This window comes from Rattus rattus, chromosome 4 (assembly GCF_011064425.1).
Source record: "Rattus rattus isolate New Zealand chromosome 4, Rrattus_CSIRO_v1, whole genome shotgun sequence".
Taxonomy (NCBI): domain Eukaryota; kingdom Metazoa; phylum Chordata; class Mammalia; order Rodentia; family Muridae; genus Rattus; species Rattus rattus.
The window spans coordinates 20,593,231-20,614,122 of NC_046157.1; the positions used below are offsets into that span (position 1 = coordinate 20,593,231).

Below are 20,892 nucleotides of genomic sequence, written 5' to 3' on the forward strand. Positions count from 1 at the left end.
CCCAGATGGAAGGAACACGGGGTCCCCAGAAAACCTGTGTAAATGGTGCCCTGGGAGCGGTAGGACTGGACAAAGAAGGCGGGGTGGAACATAGAGGTCTGGGCTCCAGACACCCCAATTCTGCATTCCTTGCATGTACAGAGCCATGGGAGGCTTTGGAACAGGGGATGGCATGGTGACACACCCCTCTGATGGAAGGACATGCACATTTTAACCTGTGAAGCCAAGCAGAACAGGTTGGATAGTCTGGTTCTGATGGCCGTTCCTCTGGGAAATGCTTTGGAGAAGCAAAAGATGAAAGTTCTGGGTGGGTGCCCTTGAGCCCAAGGGATACCCAACAGACGTGGACCCCCACCCCACCCCTGCTATTTTAGAGATTAAATTGACGACCTCCTCAGAGCCCCTCCAGAATTAGCATACCAAGTAACCAAGAATGGCTTCCACACTAGCCGTGGTTTGGGGGAATGGAACAGCCATTCCTGGAGAGGCTGCCTTAAAGACCTAAACTTGAGCAGTTCTGTCCCAGTGGCTGTGAGAGGCGTAGGCTGCCCTAGGCTTTCAGGAAAGTCAAGCACCTCACTGTTTCTGTGGCGCCTTCAGTTCCAAAGTGAAATGAGACTTGAGTGCACGCTTGACAGCTTGAGAACTGCTTCCTGCGCAGGAAGGACTGGGGCCTGCCAGTGCGCACGCTCAGGAGGGCCTTATGGCTTCTCCTCAGAACTGGGGCTCGGTTCTTTTCCCCTGGTGCCATCAGCTCTCCTGACTCTCCTCACTCTCCTGCCCTCTTTGCCTCAGCACTCTTCCTTCTAGTACTGAAAATACAGAATTCTACAGTTTTGTGAAATGAAATTATTACTCCCGCCTCTAAAAAAAAGAAAAAGATCCAGGTTATAAAACAGTTTTTCCTTTTAAAAGATCCTCAGTTATATTACTCTTAGGTTATGTGGTATTATTTATTCATTTCTCATCCTTAATAGATCAATCGAACATGCTTAACTTCCAGACAGGGAGAGGTCTTGCAGCTGTTTGCTGGGGAGAGCTCCGGGGCTTATTCAGGATGGTATTAGATTTTTGCAGTGCTGGGAGCTGGCTCAGTGCCAAAATACCTACCTCAGGAACATGGTGACCTAAGTTCAGTACGCAGCAACGCGCAAGCAAGCCTGGTGTGGTGCCCTTCTATAACTCTGGTACAGAGGGTAGGAAAGACATAAGGGCCCTGGGAGCCGGACAGTCTGTCCAATCAGAGCTCTGCGTTCAAAGAGATCCTGTCTCCAAAAGTAAGGTGACTGATCCACCTTTGTGGTGACACAGGCCATTAATCTCAGCACTTGGAGGCAGAGGCAGGAGGATCTTTATGAATATGAGGCCAACCTCATCTCCATAGCAAGTTCCAGGAGAGCCAGTAATGTTACGTAATGAGACCATGTCTCGAAACATCAGGATAAAAAGGAGTTAAGACGGTGAATGATGGGCTGGAGAGATGGCTCAGCGTTAAGAGCACCCACTGCTCTTCCAGAGGTCATGAGTTCAATTCCCAGCAACCACATGGTGGCTCACAACCATCTGTAAAGAGATCCGATGCCCTCTTCTGGTGTATCTGAAGACAGCTACAGTGTACTTATATATAATAAAATGAATAAATCTTTTAAAAAAAAAGAAGACGGTGAATGATGAGGAAGACAGATGTGTTGACATCAGCCTCTCACCTCCACACGTGCACATGCATCTGCATGATATAGAAGCACACATAACAAATACACCACACACATACATTCAAGATAAAATGTAATAAATATTATTCTGGTTAGCTTCAGCATTAGGACTGAATGCAGTGATAAGCAAGCTTTGCTCTAAGATACAAAAAACAAAAGAAACACCTTACAAATAAGAGCCTATCCCAGCAAAGAGAGACGGACTCAGGAGGGCGGGCGCGAGACACCCTCAGGGGTAGGGAGAGTGGGGGACAGGGGAACTACCTTCCATCAGACATCTGCAGGGGATCAGCTTTGAGTGAGAGGCTGCATTCCTGTATGAACTGAATTTAAACATGTAAAACCGAGCCTTCATCTGCTACCTTCTCACATGTGGTTTATCTCAAGTTGAGAGCTAACTCGTATCTTGTTGTTTTCATTAGGAAAAGATGGCATCTCTTTCCTCCTGAAGATACACCTTTCCTTTATCCAACCAGAATTCCTTACGAAGAGTCTAGTGTGTTCAGTAAAATCAATGTTGTCAACCCTGATTTAAAGCGTTTCCCTCAGTTCCAGAAAGCTCGAAGACATATGGTCACACTGAGCCCAGGACAGGTAATGGGGCTTTAAACATCGATGAGCTGTCAGTGGCCAGCACAGCCTGGTGCCCGTGCTTCCCGTGTACAGATGGGAATAGTTTCCTCCCAGTAACTCGGCTGCTGGAGGACAACGTCCCCATCTGCGGGCCTGAGAGATGGAGAGAGGGAGCACAGCTCCTCCTGCTGGTGACGGGAGGGAATAGGCGTTGAGGAATTTAAGCAGATGGAGCCTTTATTATTACTTAGGGCATTCACAGTTAATCCCTGTTCCACCAGACAGACAGATACAGACTGCAGTGCATCCTGTGCTCAGAGTCAGGTAGACAGGATGGTTTTCTTCAAGAAGGCTGATATTTGAAGCCCTTCTAAAGAGACTTCCACACACCCAGCCTGCGGGGAGATTTTCTCTTACAGCATTGGGCCTTGCTCTACCAGTTTCTTAGCATTTGAAAAGTTTTTATTCCCTCCATCGCCCCGTCCTGGCTCACCCCCATCCTGCTCTTACACGTGTACGCGGATCCACCGGCCACGTCGCATCGATCTTCCACCAGACACTTCCCTCCATGCGTGCCTCTCCCTACGACTCCACTTTTAGCTCCGTAGATTTTCCTGTTCTTGGCAGTACACCTGCAGCCAAGCCATACGGTGCCTTTTGTCTCTGACCTCTGGTGCAGAGCGTGTTTTCAAGGCTGAGCAGTTCTTGACTCCGTGGGTGTGCCGCAGTGACTACGAGCCGTTAGGGATGTGTGTTGCTGCTGTGCACTTCTGTCAGGCTCTTGAGTGTTTAGGAGCAGGATAGCTGGTTCAGATGAGTGTGGTCAGCCTTCTGAGAGACGGCTCTAGTGTTCTCCACAGCGGCCATTTTACATTCCTATGGTGTCTGGGGGTTCTGACTGCTCCAGTCCTTTCCTGTACCCTGGGGAGGTTTTCCAGTAAATAAAGTGAAGCAGCCGCATGGCTCCTTCCATCAGAATGTTCACCACTGGTCAGTGGCAAAGAGGGGTTCAAAGCCTTTACTACAATTTAGATGTGAGCAGAAGTCACCGAGTTAAAAGGAGTGGAAAGCTGTAAGCTCGTGACAACGACAGCTAAGGGAAGAGAGAAGCTGGGGTTTGGGCGGGGAGAGGGGGTAGTTCTTCCCTCGGTCACTCTGTTCCCTTGGATTCATCCCTGTCTCTCTTTCCCTTTAGCAGTCTCAGCGACAGTGAGAAATGTCCGGTTCCTGTGGTAACTGACTATCTTTCCTTTGGTTTGCAGGTTCTGTTTGTTCCTAGACATTGGTGGCATTACGTGGAGTCTCTTGATCCTGTCACCGTCAGTATAAACTCCTGGATTGAGCTGGTACTTTTGTTGTTGTTGTTGTTGTTGTTGTCGTTGTCATCATCGTCCTTTAACAAGCATGCAGAAGATAAGCAAAGCCTGTCTACAGCATTGGGTCACCAGTTCTCTGTGACATTGGGATCTGTTGTCCATATCTAACATTGCCGATTATGTCCCATACCATCCCAGATGGAAATACCTGTTTCTTGGTTCAGGATCCTCATTTCTTTTTTTTCTTTTTTTTTTTTTTTTTTTTTTTTTTTTTTTTTTTTTTTTTTTTTTTGGAGCTGGGGACCCAACCTGGACCTTGCGCTTGCTAGGCAAGCGCTCTACCACTGAGCTAAATCCCAACCCCCTCATTTCTAATCTTGATATATGCATTGTCTCTAAGTGGAATCACCCAGCCGCATATTTTGATCACTCGTTTCTGCCAGGACCCTTTTCCCAGTGACACCTTCATCCTGCTCCCTGTGCTCTCCGACAGTGCAGTAGCTACTGGCTCAACCTGTTTCTTCAGCGAAGCCTCAACTCCGTGTCTTACCCAGAGGCTCTGATTGAACCCGTGCCCCTTAGGGCTCTGCCTGCATCTCTGCCCCTCTTAATCCACAGCCTGACAAGTCTGCTCTCTTTGACAGTTGCACCCTCCCCTTGGTTGAGATGTTTCCTTTTGTTGTGGGAAGGGCTTTGGAGTAGGCAGGTCCTGAGAATTACTGAAACAGGAAGCTGTATTTAAGGGCTTAGGGAAGAGGGGACACAAAGCCTTTGGGCTCAGTGCGCAGTATGCTGGGGGGCCAGCAGCCGCACAGTTGGAAAGTCTGCTTGGAGCTGCAGCTGGAACAAATGTGCGGTGGAGTCCTCTGCAAGACTCACACCTACCCCATCCTCCAGCAGATGGTTCACTCCAGGCAGGCTCAGTTTGTAAGCTCACTTGCAAAACAGTGATTGTAGCTGAACCCAGCTCAGGAATGTGGTTGTGAAGCTTAAATCAGGCAACGGGCAAAGGCATCCAACATGATCCATACACACACACACACACACACACACACACACACACACACACACACACACACACACACGCAGAAATTGCTATGAGTAAGAGAAGAGGTGGGGGCTGGTGAGATGGCTCAGTGGTTAAGAGCACTGACTGCTCTTCCAGAGGTCATGAGTTCAATTCCCAGCAACCACATGGTGGCTCACAACCATCTGTAATGAGATCTGATGCCCTCTCCTGGTGTGTCTGAAGACGGCTACAGTGTACTCATATAAATAAATAAACCTTTAAAAAGAGAGAGAGAGAGAGAAGAGGAATGATGTCGGGGACTCCTCAGGGCATACATACCACGTAATTCTGAAGGCCCTGGGTGTAAGTGGTGGGGAGATTGCTTCCTCACAGTGATGCTTGTAACACTGCACCCCCTTTTCTAGAAACCTTGTCTGGCCTGAGGCTTTTTCATGTGGTCTTTGTCAGTGCTGGGTTGCCCCCGACCTGGCTTCCCAGCCAGCCTAATTTTCATTGTGTTAGTTGTCTGAACCTTCCAGCGTACCCAGAGAGTTCTGAATCTCCTTGCCAGTGCAACTAGAAACTCCTTCACGCCGCCTAAGAACGGCCGAGTGTATCGTTGCCTCCTGCCACATGAAGCCGTCCCAGGATCCCTTTGTGCTTTTCCGAGCTCCAGGCTTGCAAGCCAATCATGTCTGCAGACAGCCATGGGTCCTCTACTGGAGTGTGGCATTTATAAATAGACTTGGTTCCTTAGTGGCTTTGGCTGTTAGGATGGAATGGAGAGAGGCATAAACCTTCTCATTGGCTTTCTTTGTTGTCCGTCTAATGTCATAGAGGCTACACTGACAGTCATTCTTTCACTTCTGATATTAATCATTTATGCATCTTTTTAAAAATCTACATTGGCCACAGTTTATCAGTTGCTTGACCCTTTTAAGAAGGTCTCCTGTTTTTAATCCCATTGATTTCTGATTCTTTGTTATTGGGCAATAATGTCACAATTTGCCTACATTAATAGAACTAAAAATATCCTTTTCCCCCTCCTAGCAACTATATCCCACTGTGGGGGTGCTCCTCTGTCATTCAGTAGACCCCCAGCGGAGAGATGTTTGATTGCGTCTGGCATTTTATAATTATAAATGGTGTCGGGGTGACCCGTGCATGTGCTGCTCCGTATTCACTGACGTGTGACGTTAGGAAGGATCCTGACCCCAGGTCTGTGTCTCACCCTCTGCCGTGATGAGTTTTGTGACCTGTGAGCACCTTCCTCCCACAGCTTTCGACACAGGCTGCGCTGTGGATGGGATTGGATGTTTAAGAATAGTAACAAAGTGATCACTTTCTGAGGTCATAAGGGAATTATTAGATATCTGCAGGAGTTCACATTTAATACATGGGGGATTTTGGGAAGCATATAGTGTGAGTGTAGGTTTTCCACTCCCAGTAGGATGGTGAGAGACTTGGTTTGTGTGAACGTCTCTTCTTCCTTTCCTGATGCACCTGTGGGTGTGTCCTTCTACCCACTGCAGTGTCCACCGAGCCACGTGTGAATCTGTGTCCTTTCGCCTGCTCCCGCTTTATTTACCGAATCTGCCATCTTGGTAATAGCCAACAAGACTGACTTCCCAGCACATTTTTATTAAAGTGTTTTCCTGGCTATCCTTGCTTCTGTTTTTTTATATATAATCTTGTAAATCAATTTATCTAGTTTGAAGAGGAAAAACTTCTAATACTTTTATTCAATCCATATTAAATGTTATGTGAGCTTTAGATGTTGAATTCTTCTTCCTTATCCAAATTCAGTTTTCTTTCTTACAAGCGTTTTAGAAAGTCCCCTCTCTCTGACTTTGTGTTTCTTCCCATTAAAGCTTGTATCTGAGGATTTCATTCTTCCTGGCTGCCATAGTAAGATCTTTGTTCCCCGTACCTCCGTTCTATCTTTTGGCTGAGCAGTGTTGGTATATATCATGGCTACTGGTTTCGATTGAGTTCTTTTTTTAATATTTTCTGACTGTATTGGGTTTTTAAACATAGCTCAAATTCTCCACAAGCGATGATCGGTTTACTTCTTTCGTTTCCATTCGTTTGCCTGTAATTGTTTTATCTAATCACATTGGCTAGCGCTAGCACATCTGATTCAGTCATAAATATCGGAGGTGATGCTCGGCTTAGGGGATTCTAATGAATGATTGGTTGATTTCCTGGCTTGTTTTGAGATGGTCTCATAGCTCAGTGTGGCTGCAGAGTCACAGTGACCCTCCTCCATTGACTCCTCTGGTGGGATTATGGGCACAGTCATTTTCAACTGTGTGGTGGTTTCTCTGTAATTAAAAATGACAGATGTGGGACTGAATTGTGGCATCCATCACTACCTGTCTGGGGGTTTTGTTGTTTTTTTTTTAAATCTAGAGGGAATGTAGAATTTTACTGCCTGCCTTTTAAGCATCAGTAGGAACGATCTTATAAAATCATTATATGTTTATACATAGCTTCTAGGGAGGGAAAGAGGAAATGACAAACGCACAGACACATGCTGAGAGAATTCTGCATCCTGACCCGAAGAGAGAGTGGCAGTGGGCTCGGCTTGAGTTTCTGAAACGTCAAAACCCATCCTGGCCCCAACAAGGCCACACCTCCTAGTAGCGCCACTCCCTGTGAGCCTTTGGGGCTGTTTTCATTCAGACCACCACAGGTGGCTGGCTCTCTCTGGAAGACCACAGCACACTGGAAGCTCAGCATATTTCTAGAGTTGACCAGGGAGTCTGTGTTACTGCATGTAGCTGGCAAGGAGGGGCAGTCCTTATGTGCAGATAAACCAGAAAGCAAGGTTTGTGTTTACAGCTGGATTGAACTGGCAGATTTAGCTGATCTCAGTAGAAGCTGTCTCTGTGTTTTGGGAGCGGGAGAGAAAGGTATGGTGGATATTTTCTGCACACTCTGTCAACATCCACACATGGTCCAGAAAAGGCTCTGCCATTTCCCTCTGAGCCTCACCCTCCAGGGAAGGCTTCGCCATGCATTCCTCCATGGGTAGAGGCTCTGGGGTCCTTGGTTCTGCTGTGCCCGTGTTAACAGCACACGTTCACTCACAACCTCCTTCACTCCCCACAATTCTCCTCAATAAAACTATGACAGTATACATTACACCAACTGATTTCTTAGTTCATCCTTTTTTTCTGAGGCAGATCAAGCCTGGTTGTGATACACTATTTTAATGTTCATGTGTTCCTTAGATTTGAATCCACATGGCTTCCCTAGCTTGTCAGATTTTACCATAGTCTTTTCTGAAAGCTTGTCAGTGTACTGCTGTCCCAGACATCCCTTCTAGAATCTTCCTGAGAATTGGTATGAGTGCAAACAGACCCCGCAGAGGTGCAAGTTTGGCCCCTGAGGATTTGAGGCATTTGTTAGTCAAATAATCGCTCTTTTAAAAAGTGTTTGTCTTTGTGTCTGTTGCCCATTAAAAATTGTTTTATTAATGTATGCAAAATTTTTCTATATTCTGTAGTGATCTCTTTTTTTTTTTTCGGAGCTGGGGACCAAACCCAGGGCCTTGCGCTTCCTAGGCAAGCGCTCTACCACTGAGCTAAATCCCCAACCCCCCTCTTTTTAGTTTCTGTATGTTGTGGGCATCTAGTTTGAATTTTTTCTCTTGCTGAGTTTTTTAATAAGTAGAAGTTGTGGATTTGAATTCTGTTTATCAGTACGGCTACCTTGTATCTTAAGCTGTGCTCGGATGTTTAGCTACTTTTTGTTTGTTTATCTGTGTTGTTTTCTGAAACACCTGTAACCCAGCCTGGCCTCAGATGGACCACCAGCCCATCCGTCTGTCCTAGAGATGTCAGACTCTGAGTGGTCTCCATCTCAGCCACTGGCATGTGTCACCATGGCCAGTCTCTCCTCTACACCACCCTCTTGTTGAGGGATCTAATACTGGCCCCCATGCAGGCAAGCATGCATTCTGCCCCTGTGTGACACACAGAACCAGCTGCCTGTTCTGTTTGTCACATGACTCGCTTTTAAACTCCATAAGGATCATTGTTCCATGTGTTTATTAATTCCTTGGAAAAAAAAATTCTGGACATATCAAGGAGTGGAAAAGATTAGAAAAAATCGTCTGAAGTCATTCATATATTAAGACCTGTGTCTTCTAACATAATTTTATTCTTAAGTTTGGTGAACTACACTCATAGATGGCAGTCGATAATGAACACACGTGAGTTCTAGTGCTCCCAACAGCCCGGGTGCCTTCAGTGACAGGGTTGGCATTTACGGGGGCAGCGCATACAGCTAAAACTCTTAAATCATGAGGCACAGAGACAAATAAGAAAGTGTGGTTTCGTTTTTGTTTTTCTTTTTCTTTTTTTACCTCAGGAGGAGGACCACCTCGCCCGGGTGGAGGAGGCGGTCACCCGAATGCTCGTGTGCACACTGAAGACCGCAGAGGACCCGCACCACCCAAGGACCTGGCTGAACCCCACTGAGGTATGGTGCCCCGGCCAGCTCTCGGTGTTGATGTTGATGGTGAGTCGGTCCGGCTGGTCTCCAGCGCCATGTTGAAGGGTTCTTTTCTCCCTAGGTTGAGGAAACGTCTCATGAAGTCAATAGCTGCTACTTGAACAGTGCTGTTTGTGCGTTTTTTGATCATTGTGAAAGAGCTAAAGAAGTAGAAATGCAAGCTCCGAGAGCAAACGGGGAGGAGCCGGGTGTGCAGGAGCACATGGAAGTGGAGCAGGCGCGCGACCCGAGCTCCGCAGTGGGGGCTGGGAAACAGGAGGCCGCGAGTCCGTTTGGCCCAGATCTGGTTCCTGTGACACCAGCATCGGAAGAGAGAGGAGGCGCACTGGAAGGAGACAGCCAGGAGTGTACCAGCAGAAACGGAGAACACTGTGCAGAACTGCCCTGCGCCCGGAGGCAGCAAGCCAGTAAAGGAGCACGCGCGGAGGCAGGGCAGTCGGCCCCGAGGTATCCTGGGGCGCCTTCTAGAGTCTTCGTGTCCACGGATGACCTGCTGGACTGCTTAGTCAATCCCCAAGTAACCAGGATGGTGGCCCAGCTTTTAATACAAGGAAAAAGCTTGTGATACTTTTTAATAACTTTTTAATTACTTTTAAATAACCTTTTAAAATATATTTTTAGAAATAATATGATGTAGGTGTTTGTTTGCTTTTATGATTTTTTTTACTTGCTCTTTGAGTGTGTCGCATGTGTATACAGTTTATTTTGATTATGTTTATGCCACACTGCCCACCAGCCTCTTCTGAATCCCTTTGTCCCCCTCAAACTTTCTGTCCTTTTTACTTATTTACTTCTTCCTTTTACAGTCCATCGCATTCACTTGCTGCTACCCATATGCACGTGCTGTGGCCATCCACTTGGCCCTGGTTAACCTTCCAGGGGCTGTACCCCTAAAGAAAACTGGCTTTCCTTCCTCACACACCATTAATAACTCCTTAGCTAGCTCTGGGAGCTCACGTGCCCATGTTAGAATACCGACTAGCTTGATTTTGCACAGGCAGACACACTGCAGCTGCCGTGTTCATGGGCAAAACCGTTCTGTCCTGTCCTGTCCTGTCCAGTCCAATAGGCATTGTTTCGCCTCTTCCTCCCTGACTTCTGACCGGTAAAAATCCCTAGCCCCTCTTCCTCCCAGCTTCTTTTTCCTTCCCTTTGGTGGGGAACAGGGAGGTTTGAAACTGGATCCAAGTATGTAGCTCTGGCTTTCCTGGAACTCAGTGTAGATCGGGCTCTTGAACTCTCAAGGGATCACCAGACTCTGCTTCCCGAGTGCTGGGATGGAAGGCATTTGCCACCTTCCTGTCTGTCCAGGCTCTGTATTAGCACTCACTGCACAGATGCTCCTCTGATGAGGAAGGATGATCTAGAAAGGACTCCTAAGGCAGTTTGATACTTTGTTCATTTAGCAAAGTGATAGTAGGTTCACTTCCAGGCCTCTGAGCTCCTGGCCAGGGTTCCTGGCCAGGTTGAGAGTTTGTTTTTATTTACAAGGTTTCGCTATACACCTTAGGCTGGCCTTGAACTCAATATCCTCTGGCCTGCCTCCCCAGTGCCGGGATTACAGGTTTGTACTTCCAAGGTTGGTTCTCAATAGTATGATTCTAGACTCAAAGATGGAGCATTAGGCGGTGAGTTTGTACATGTTTATAAATGTGCCTTTCCCAATAAAATGCCCCAGTGATCCCCTCTTTCCGGCACGTCGCTCAGTAGCCAAACAGGCTCACATGTGTAGGCCTCTCCTCGGCCACTTGGTTCTCCCTCCTCCATCTGGTCTTTCAGCCTGTCTCTTAAGTGCGAGCTCCAAATGTCTCCAGCAGGAACCAGCTCCTTCCTCAGCTTCAGTCAGCAGTGATCAATCTGCTGGTCAATCAATGTTAGTTCATGCAATTTTATTTTATTTATTTTTGTCTTTTGAGACAGGAGCTCACTGTGTGGCCCTGTCTGCCTTGGAATTTGCTATGTAATCCAGACTGGCCTCAAACCCAACAGACATCCTCCGCCTCTGCCCGCCTCCCAGGGACTGGGGCTGAAGTGCACCACCATGCCTGGCTGGTTCCTGTAAACTTTTCTTGAACACCCCCCCGCCAAGCCGTCGGTTCCCATGCTGTGTGGCAGCTTTAAGATTGCAGTGGCAGCCTAGGTGTGGACACTGCATGGTGTAGAAAGCCAGCACTCGGGACGTCCAGGGCATCCGGTCTCTTCTCCGTCTCAGCACCGCCTGAGGAACCGCCCTGTGCTGGCCGGTGCATAGTTGCCTATTTGGTTACTGATCCTCTTTCCCAACCAGCGTGTTGCTGCAAGCTTTCTAGTTCAAGAAGCAAGAGGACAAGGTTTCTTTTAACAGGACATTGGTTACTGGACCAGCCAGCGGGCTTCTCACAGACTGCTCTCCAGAAGCTAGAGTCACCCCAGATGTTCAGGGGTTGAGGCTTTTTATATATTTTGGGCTTCTTTTCCCACTATATAGTGCTACTTGCATTCTGATGGGATTTTTTTTTGTTTTTGTTTTTGTTTTTGTTTTTTAAAGATTTTATTTTATTGTATATGAGTACACTGTAGCTGCCTTCAGACACACCAGAAGAGGGCATCAGATCCCATTACAGATGGTTGTGAGCCACCATGTGGTTGCTGGGATTTGAACTCAGGACCTCAGGCAGAGCAGTCGGTGCTCTTAACCACTGAGCCATCTCTCCAGCCCCCTGATGGGATGTTTTAAACTACTAAACAGTTATGCCAGTGTCGTAGTAAATAACTAATCTCAAACCGGGGTTTCTACCCCACCTTTGCTCACTCAGTTCCCAGACAAAAGACACAACTGTTATTTTTATAAGCCTGAATCAGCGCTAGAGCTGGGCAGGAATCTACCTTCTGTGCTGTTCAAATCTATTTCCCTATCAATAACCCTGAATTATAACTTGCTGTGTTCCAACTGGGCTGCTCTTAACTCCAGTTGGCCAGCCCTCATGGCCATGTTTTCATAACTCACTCACCTTATGACAGCTCCTTCCTCCCCTTCCCCTCCTCCTCCCTCCCCCCTTCCTCCCCTCCTCTTCCTTCCCTCTCCTTCCCTAGGTCTCCAAGAGACTCCAAGCTGGGAACCCAAGAACCATGCCTAGCTCTCTTCTGACAGTCTCGTGTTTACAAGGGAGTACTGGCCCAACAGGCACATATACACAGGGACATTGACTAAACTGCATGGCTGTTGTCTATTTTCTTTCAGCCCGCACAAGTCTCCTCTTCCCCCTACACAGCGTTTCTCAGCCTTCCTAACACCACAATCCTTTAATACAGTTCCTCACATTGTGGTGACCCCAACCGTAAAATTATTTCCTGCTACTTCATAATTATTTTTGCTACTGTTAGGAATCATCATGTAAATATTTGTGTTTTCTGAGAGTCTTAGGTAACCCCTGTGAAAGGATCGTTTGACCCTCAGAGGGGCTGCAACCCGCTGAGACCTGTGCAGCACAGCATAACTCCGTGAGGACAGAGAGTTTTATTACTGCTTCTTCCATAGAACTTGGGCCAGTGCTGAGCGTGTAAAAAGCACTCTTTGACTGGACAGACACAAGGACCCACGTAGGCCATGAACCATTGGTGGCATTGGGACCAAGCGTGCTGCGGCTAGAACTTAGTCTGGAGATAGATTTCTCTCCGCCACAGGAACAGCTCTCACACAGGAACAGCTCTCACTTTCTTACGGTTATTCTTAGTTTGTTACACGTGACTCCTCTGTGGAGCTCTCTGACAGGCTGAGGTCCTATGAAGTAGGGTGGAAGAGAATAGCTACAGAATTGCCTCAGCGTTCTGTATCGCTTGAGCATCCAGTCAGGCAATTCCGGCAGGCTGCATCATCCTTGATTGTTACAAACACTAATAAAGAAAGGCAGCGTTCCTGTGATTTTAAAGGAAACCCAGAATTTTAGCTTCAAGTATGGGCATTCCTTTGTGAAACTTCTCAGGAAAATGTTGTTTCTAAGTAAGTTTATCTGAGAACATAGGACTGTTACAGAATGGGATGCTGTTCTGCAGAAAGTCTTCATTCCATAAGAAGGAATAGTGATATTATACAAAGACCGGGAAGGGTTCCTGTTAAAGTATCTTTTATTCTCCCGTTGTAATTATAGTCTTAGGTTCACTGCCTCTGTCTCCTAACCTAGGGTCCTGGAAGCCTCTGGCCTCTGTACAGTCTAATCTAGGCCTGGAATGTTTTCAGGCTCTGAGATTCACTGCTGAATAAGCTCACCCTTCCTAGTTCTTTCTGAATGGACTCTTTGCTCAGACTCCTCTCCAGGCTGACTGATAATCTGGCTTCTCTCTCTCTCTTCTGAATTACTCTGCTTGGCTTCAAACTAACTCCAGCAATCCGTTCTAATCCTCTGGCTCCTTCTCGTTCTCTGGCTCGTTCTGTCTTCACCTGTGTCTACCTCGTTCTCTCTCTGCAAGCTGTCTGTGCAACTGTCCTGCTGACTGCCTCCTACCCCTCACTCCACATTGTCCCCTAAGGAGCTTCCCTTCCCCCTCTCTCCTCATGAGAGCCGGGCATATCTTATTCTGTCAAGTCTTTCTCTGATTCATCACTTTGCCACTCAATTAGACATCACTTTCAAACACAGATGCTTCCTTCTACAAACTAACTTTACCATCATTGTTTCGAGATTAAGGTGAGTACCAAGGGTGAATCTGTACTCCATTGAAAGTGATTAAAGTGTGTGTGAACTACAACTAGAAACAGGGCTTGGTTTTTTGTTTTTGTTTTTTGGGTTTTTTTTTTTTTTTCTTTTTTTGGTAAATAATTCAGTCTCAGTCAGGGCTCATGATATGATCAAATATCCTGCAACAGTTTCCGTAAAAGTGGGTGATGGGAGATGAGTCCCTGATTTTGTAGAGAGCAATTATGAGGTCCTGGCTGTCTGTGAGGGCATCAGAATGGCAAACACAGTGAAAGCCATCGGAGCCACTACATCACCCTGCATCTCCACCCACACCTAAGTCAGGAAAATCAACCGGGAAATAAGTACTTCGGCTCTGTCTGGGCCAACAGAGCTCAGATGCACGCCAGGACTGAGGGATAGGAAAGCAGGGCTAACATACCCACTTGTGTTCAGTAGGCATGGTGGCCAAGACCCATTGTTCTTTGAGGACTCCATGAAAATGTTTTATCTTTGTTTTCTATCAGAAAATACACCAATGAATGTAACAGTATAGTTGTATAGTCTGGATTTTAAAAATACACATTTTTATTTAGTGTGCGAGAACATTTGCCTGCATGTATTTATGTGCGCATGTGTGCAGTTCCCACAGAGGTCAGAAAGGGGTCATTGGCTCCCTGGAACTATAGTTACAGGTGGCCAAACACTGAGCCATCTCTCCAGTCCCTGAGTTTAGGTTGTAATGCTAGTTGTGCACTAAGCAGCTACAAGGGCAAAAGTACCTGGGCCCAAAGTCCTGGTGTGGCCCTGAGTGTCAGGGCTCTTGGCATCTTTGAGGTGTTCGCTGAAAGCAGCCTCTAGATGGCATGGAGTGTCCCTCGGGTGACTACGTTACATAGGACTGTGTGGCCCTACAGTGAGCTATCAAGACCTGTCGCTGGTTCGAGGCTCGCTGTTGCTCGTTGGAGACAGACTTCTTAAATCCTGCCTGTATTGTGCCCTTCCAGTGGTTTCCAACTGAACGTTAGCTCCTAAGGGACTCCCGGTGCTGTCCTATTTGGTTGTGACTACCTATCAGCAGCGGCCACTGTATGTCACTGAGCCGCTCCTATATTTGCCCTTCAGGAGAAAAATGATTCCACCAAGAGACATACATTATGTAATTACATAACTTTACTAGGAAGTAAGGGAAATGACAGAATGGCTTATTTACTTAGACTGAAAATGACACTAACATTTGTTGGCTGGGTCTTTATTCTTCAGTGTAACATCACACTATTGTTCAGCCCTGCCCTGAGGTAACCAAAGCACTGGAGAACAAAGGCAAATGAAAATAAGCCTCTTGGGGCCATCCTTGGTGCTGAGTTCAGGTGCCAGTGCTGAGGAAGCCCCTCCCAAGCCACAGTCTTTGCCAGTCCACACAGCAGCCAAGGTCTCAAGGCCTCAGTGTCCACGAAACAATGATGGCGACCCCTCTCTCTGCTTGCAGTCCACTGTTGATGCCTATGGTGGGAACCAGCACTTGGATCCCCACAACACCCAAGAGTGTACCTACCTCCTGGGAACATTACACCGCACTAGCTCCATGGCCTAGAAAAGGGGCAGAGTGGACACCAATCCCAGAAGGAGAAAAGCCAACTTCTGAAGCAGCACAGGCCTACCTCAGGGCCAGGCTCTGTGCTGGGAATAGTGAGGGGCTCAACACAGTACCAAGACTCTGGTGGCTGGCTCTGTGGTTCCTGCCTCAGTGACCTTTGGCAAGGACAGTTCTTGTACTCTGAGCCTGTTCTTAGGCCTTGACATAATTCTTACAGTGCATTTTCTTTTTATGGAAACAAAATTATCTATGTGAACACACCTCTTATTCTACCTGACAAGGGTCCAGGCACTCAATAAATGGGAGTACGGGAGAAAATTAAAAGAACAATTTAAGCACCCCACCCCAATAAGTAGCCAATGCAGGAAGATAATGAGTTCAAAGCCTGCCAGGGCAACTTAGTGGAGTCTTGCCTCACTAAGAGACTGGGAATATATTCAGTAGTAGAGTGCTTGCCTGGCCCATGTGAGGCTCTGGGTGATCTCCGGCATCACAAGAAACATCGCATCCAGTAGATACTGTTAGTGAGTTAGCAAAATGACTGACTTAGACATAAAGCTTCAAGTTATCACAAGCCAGCCTGCCACAAGAAAGACGCTAGCCAATACTGTTAGAGTTCATTCATTTTCACCCAGTAGAAGGACTTCCACGGCAGAGGTAGCAGGCCCCATCCCATTTCTTCACTAGGTAGCCTCAACGTCGGTGTCAACATTAAAAGGGCCCCCTGACAGGGCTTCAGCTGTGCCTCTCCTTGGGGGGGCTCAGTTCACACAGACCCAGAGTCACATCCCAGAACCCAGTCTGTACATAACCCTGGCTGGAACTGTCCAACCCACAAGACACGGCGCTATTAATGATGAACGAAGTTCTCTGTCTTGGAATCTGTTCAGTTGGCAGCCTTACTGGCTCAGTGGTCCTGGGTGCCCCTCAGCACAGTGGTGCTCTGATGTAACTCCACTGGTGGTGGGTGTATTGTGGGCTTTCTGAAAGTGCATAAAGGTTTTATTGTCCTTCCAGAACGTAAGTTTGTTCTTTTCCATGGATTTGAGGTTCACATTTGTGAAGGCAGTTAAAGCTGTCACCTGCTTGAAATTCTCAAGTGGTTGGCTCTCAAATAGGTTCATGTTCACTATGAAGGAGCAGCTGAGGAAACAATCCGTGGCAGAGAAAGACCTTGTGCTCTTAGAGAAGAAAGTCTAAGAAGGAAAACAGCTAAAATTTGTCCTACGGCGGATACCAATGTCTTTCAGAAGGCACCCCAAAGTGTTACTTCCTAAATGTGATAAGATATTCAGGGTATGCTTGATTGTCATAAAACACTACAAATATACTTGGATTTATAACATTATCTGCGACAGTGTCAAACAAGTCAGTAGCATTTTGAGGGTCCCTTGAAGGAGGCACAATCAGTGATGCGTTTCCTTGTGTGTAGTTTCCAGTGAGGACCCGCACATAATACATATACTTTTTCCCATTGGCATCTGGTTTGGAATATGTGTCATGGGCAGAATAGGAAGCACTGACTGCAAAATAGGTTCCTTTCCCATAGACCGTAGCTGCAAAGAGAAAAACACATTAAAGAAATCCAGTGCAGCATATAAATCAACACATTAGCCCAATATGTCAACTAATGTAAAAGGAACGACCAGTTCAAATATTTTGTTTGGGTTCTTTTAAAAACTAAATTTTCCTCCTCAAATGGGGCAAACAAGCTCTTGGGGTGAAATATGTTAGTTTTACTATTAAAATTAGCTCCAGTCTGACCGACAGTGGTGTAAGGAGCACAGTGAACCCACATGGTGCCCAGGGTGGGGTCTCCCAGCCAGCATCCCACTTAGAGCAGCTGATTATATGTGTTCTTACTGGTAATGCCTTGGTAACTTACCTGGCCAGCCTGCATTCTGTGCTGTTACTAATATAAGGAAACTTTCTCATACTTTTCTGCTGCTACTAGGAAACTTTCTCATGCCAAACTTGGTTACATATTCTGTTATGTTCTTTGGCCTTGGAAACCGGTCAGGATAGAATCAGTAGAACTGCCTTGTATAGTTACCCACAAGAAGCTCAGACCTGAACCAACCATCCAGTTTTTTATGGTATTTGCCTTTATAGGCTGCCCCTGGGATGGACCCCAACTATCTGGAATAAGACTTCCATTTTAAGTAGTGGTCAGTAAAGTTTAAGTTCCCAAGACCTCCCTGGGAACTGACATCCTACGTGGCAGAGAGACATGTACATGGGTAACTGACATCTTAGTTGACAAGTTAAGACATGAATGTTAGACAAAGCAAGTCCCCTGCCACAGTTGAGTACCCCAACCAATGGGAGCAGGATAAGTGTACAACAGACAGGTTCCCAAGGAAGTGCCCTATCCCTAAATCCTGGCTGGTACAAATGTTTATAGATCTCAGGTTTTCAAAGCCCTAAAGGACCTTGATCTATGTCACAGTCAGCTCCCAAGTCTGACCTGTGGCCCTGATCGATCAGTCTTGGATGTGGTGTTCAAGAAACTCCTTATTTGACTGAGATTGGTGTTTGAGTGGTTTGTGCGGCGATCCCCAGACCCCAGCGCTTACCGTTCTTCCCAGCATAGCTGCGGTTAAATCCATTACTGTTGAGCTGTGCCAGAGAGCCAAACTCCGTCCCATGGAAGAGTTGCTTCTCATTTATCACATTGCCATTCTTTTCATCCATAATTTTTTTGTATGCCTGGTACCTCCTCCAAAGAGCTGGATTTTGAATCCTTTCAATCTGTAAGTTAACAAAGAAAAGTGTGCCAAGCGCCCTTGCCAGCAATAGCAAATAGAACAGCATCGACGTCTTTCATAAACACAAATTACACTCAGTTGCAAATTCAATGCCAAGTGTCCCATGCTCAGAAATCTTTTAGGACTGGTAAGACAGCTCAGTAAGTATATGGTGACATGAGTTTGATCCCTACAGTTGGAAGTGAAGAACTGACTCCACAAAGTTAGGGCTCTCACCTCCACATGTGCTAGCCACACACCCCACATAGACAAGGCTCTCCTACTGGCCTGCAGCGGGCTGGCCAGTGAGCCCCAGGGATCCACTGTGTTCTCCATGAAGCTCTGTGACTACAAGGATGGACTACCACATGTGGATGTTTCACATGGATTGAAGTCAGCCCCTCCTGGTCACATGGCAAGCAGTTTGCCCACTGAGTTATATATAATGTCCCCTCCAATATGGGTGTGGTAGCACGCTCTGAGTGCTAAGCCCAATACTTGGAGGATTAATGAATGAAGGCCATGACTTAGAGGACAGTCTGGAACTACAAGTTAAGACCTTGTCTCAAAAATATCAAAAACCTGAGAAATAAAAAAGGCACAAGCACTGATCAGTTCAAAGTCTCAACATTTCCACACATTTTTACATGATTTAAGTGTTTTTACATCATATCCCCTTTTTACTATTTACCCAACAGTTTTCTCATCTTCAACTGTGTAGAGAGTTTTTAAAAAATTATTTTCAGGGGCTGGAGAGATGGCTCAGAGGTTAAGAGCACTGTCTGCTCTTCCAGAGGTCCTGAGTTCAATTCCCAACAACCACATGGTGGCTCACAACCATCTATAATCAAGGTCTGGTGCCCTCTTCTGGCCTGCAGGTGCATACATGCAGGCAGAAAGCTGTATGATGTATACATAATAAGTAAATAAATGTTTAAAAATTATTTTCACTCATCTTAAGTTTTGTCATTTAACTCATTTTTTCAGACTTTCAATTTTCTTGCTTAAAAAAATTTCCAGTTTTTTAATTTAGAGTTTTATAAGGATGGTTTCTTAAAAACAGCATTTAATTATTTCAGACTTGGTGGTATAATTCAGTAGAAGGATAAATGCTTAGTGTGTGTGAGACCCGAGGTTCAATTTCCAGCACCATGCAAAAGAAAGGGCAGGAGGAAGGAAGGAAGGGAAGGAAGAAAAATAAATCTTAAACTTTTTTTTAGTAGATGTATTGCTAGCCATTAGCTCTTGGCCATCATAACAATCAAACGTACTCTCTCACCAATAGCTACCAGAAGATGCAAGGGAGATGAAGACAAGGATTTGATGAAGCAGGATTCCAGAGAGAAGAGAGATATAAAATGAAGCAATGAAGCCCAAAGATAGTGGAATCATTTCTTCAAAATGCCTAAAAGAAAATGACTGCTGATTCAGAACTCTATACCCAGCAAAAATGTCCTTCGAAAAAATTGAAGATGGGGGCCAGGGAAATGACTCAGTAGGTAAAGATGCCTATCCTGCAGGCCTGGTGACCTGAATCTAATGCCCAGAACCCATGTAAAGATGGAAGGACAGAATAAGCCACACAAACTTGACTGATTCTAGGTGATAAAAATGTGATATAAATTGAAAGTGGGTTTATTTTTCATTTTAGATTATATATATTTGGGGTTGGCACATGGAAGTACAGGTGTCCACAGAGTCTAGAAGAGGAATAACTAAAACAAAAATATATGGCCACTGGGCTCAAGAAAAAGCATCATTTCAGAGTGCTGGTGCTGCACTGTCAGGCTACCTGATATGGAGCTAGAAACCAAACTTGGAATGTGGAGTCCTCTGCGAGAGCAATACAAAATCTTGACCGACCCCCTAGACCACTTCTGCAGCCCTACTATGTGAGTGAACTCATACAGGATCACGATTTCAGTTGTTGCCACCATTAGGAAACTCCTTATCAACAGCCGACTCACCTTCTCTATGACAAAGTTTGGGCAGGTCTGATGGAAGGCCCTGGATACCATGGTGTACTCGGCATCACTGGATTGCAGACTCACCACAAGCAATTTGTTCTGCTTCATGTCACTCCAATTGGCAGGAATTTCAGCTGCAAAGTAGACATTTAGGGATTCCATGTAGACTCCCAGTATGCTTTGAAAATCCCTGCCTCCCTCTTGAGTTGCAATCTCATAATTCCATGTACTCAAGGAATTCCTTATCTTTCTAAAAGGATGTTTGTTAGAAGTGTGGACCATAGACCGTTTGTATCGGGGTGAACTAGAAAGCTTCTTCAAAGAAGGAGGTAGATCCTCTTGCTTGATACATATGAGACCTGGACCCATTTCCCAGCACTGTCCTCCAGAAGAAAAGCCACTGATGTATCAAGTTAAGGTTTCCTAGGGTTACAGTCTCTGTGTCTATACCTTCTCTTTTGATCATGCTAAGGTGTGAGAACTGACCATACACTCTGACTTACCCTCATTCACTGCTCAGCCTCTACAAGTTAATTATGTAACTTGTTTTGGGCAGTCTTTGCAGTTTTGTGTATGCATGGATTTCAACCAGAACACCTCATTACCACCAGAGGGTAGCCTGCATGTACCTCCTTTGTCTCACTACATCCTTAAGAGGTAGGTGGGTGGTAGGGTTTGTCTGTGACAGGCTGCAGAATATCCCGTGTGGTGTGTCCAGAGCTGCTCAGCATCTGAAGGGCTCATTCATATTGATCCTACAGAAGATGAATATCATCTATGGGAAGCCAAAAAGGGCTT

At 46.1% G+C, this 20,892-nt stretch overlaps 2 protein-coding genes across 3 annotated transcripts in view; one reads left to right on the forward strand and one right to left on the reverse strand.

Moving 5' to 3' along the window:
* Hspbap1 (HSPB1 associated protein 1) overlaps positions 1–9,760 on the forward strand; it is a 55,543-nt gene extending 45,783 nt beyond the window's left edge. The window contains exons 5-8 of the mRNA XM_032900163.1: positions 2,135–2,306; positions 3,548–3,631; positions 8,988–9,098; positions 9,193–9,760. Coding sequence (XP_032756054.1) covers positions 2,135–2,306; positions 3,548–3,631; positions 8,988–9,098; positions 9,193–9,696 — 871 coding nt within the window. The 3' untranslated portion in view covers positions 9,697–9,760. The remainder of the gene's footprint in view (positions 1–2,134; positions 2,307–3,547; positions 3,632–8,987; positions 9,099–9,192) is intronic.
* Positions 9,761–14,938: 5,178 nt separating this feature from the next.
* Parp14 (poly(ADP-ribose) polymerase family member 14) overlaps positions 14,939–20,892 on the reverse strand; it is a 31,558-nt gene continuing 25,604 nt past the window's right edge. The window contains exons 15-17 of one of the 2 annotated variants that reach the window (XM_032900166.1): positions 20,095–20,228; positions 17,957–18,131; positions 14,939–16,936 (exon numbers count right to left, since the gene is read on the reverse strand). In XM_032900166.1, coding sequence (XP_032756057.1) covers positions 16,647–16,936; positions 17,957–18,131; positions 20,095–20,228 — 599 coding nt within the window. In that variant the 3' untranslated portion in view covers positions 14,939–16,646. Of the gene's footprint in view, positions 16,937–17,858; positions 18,132–20,094; positions 20,229–20,892 lie in introns of those variants that run through there. The other variant, XM_032900165.1, reaches the window with a different exon arrangement.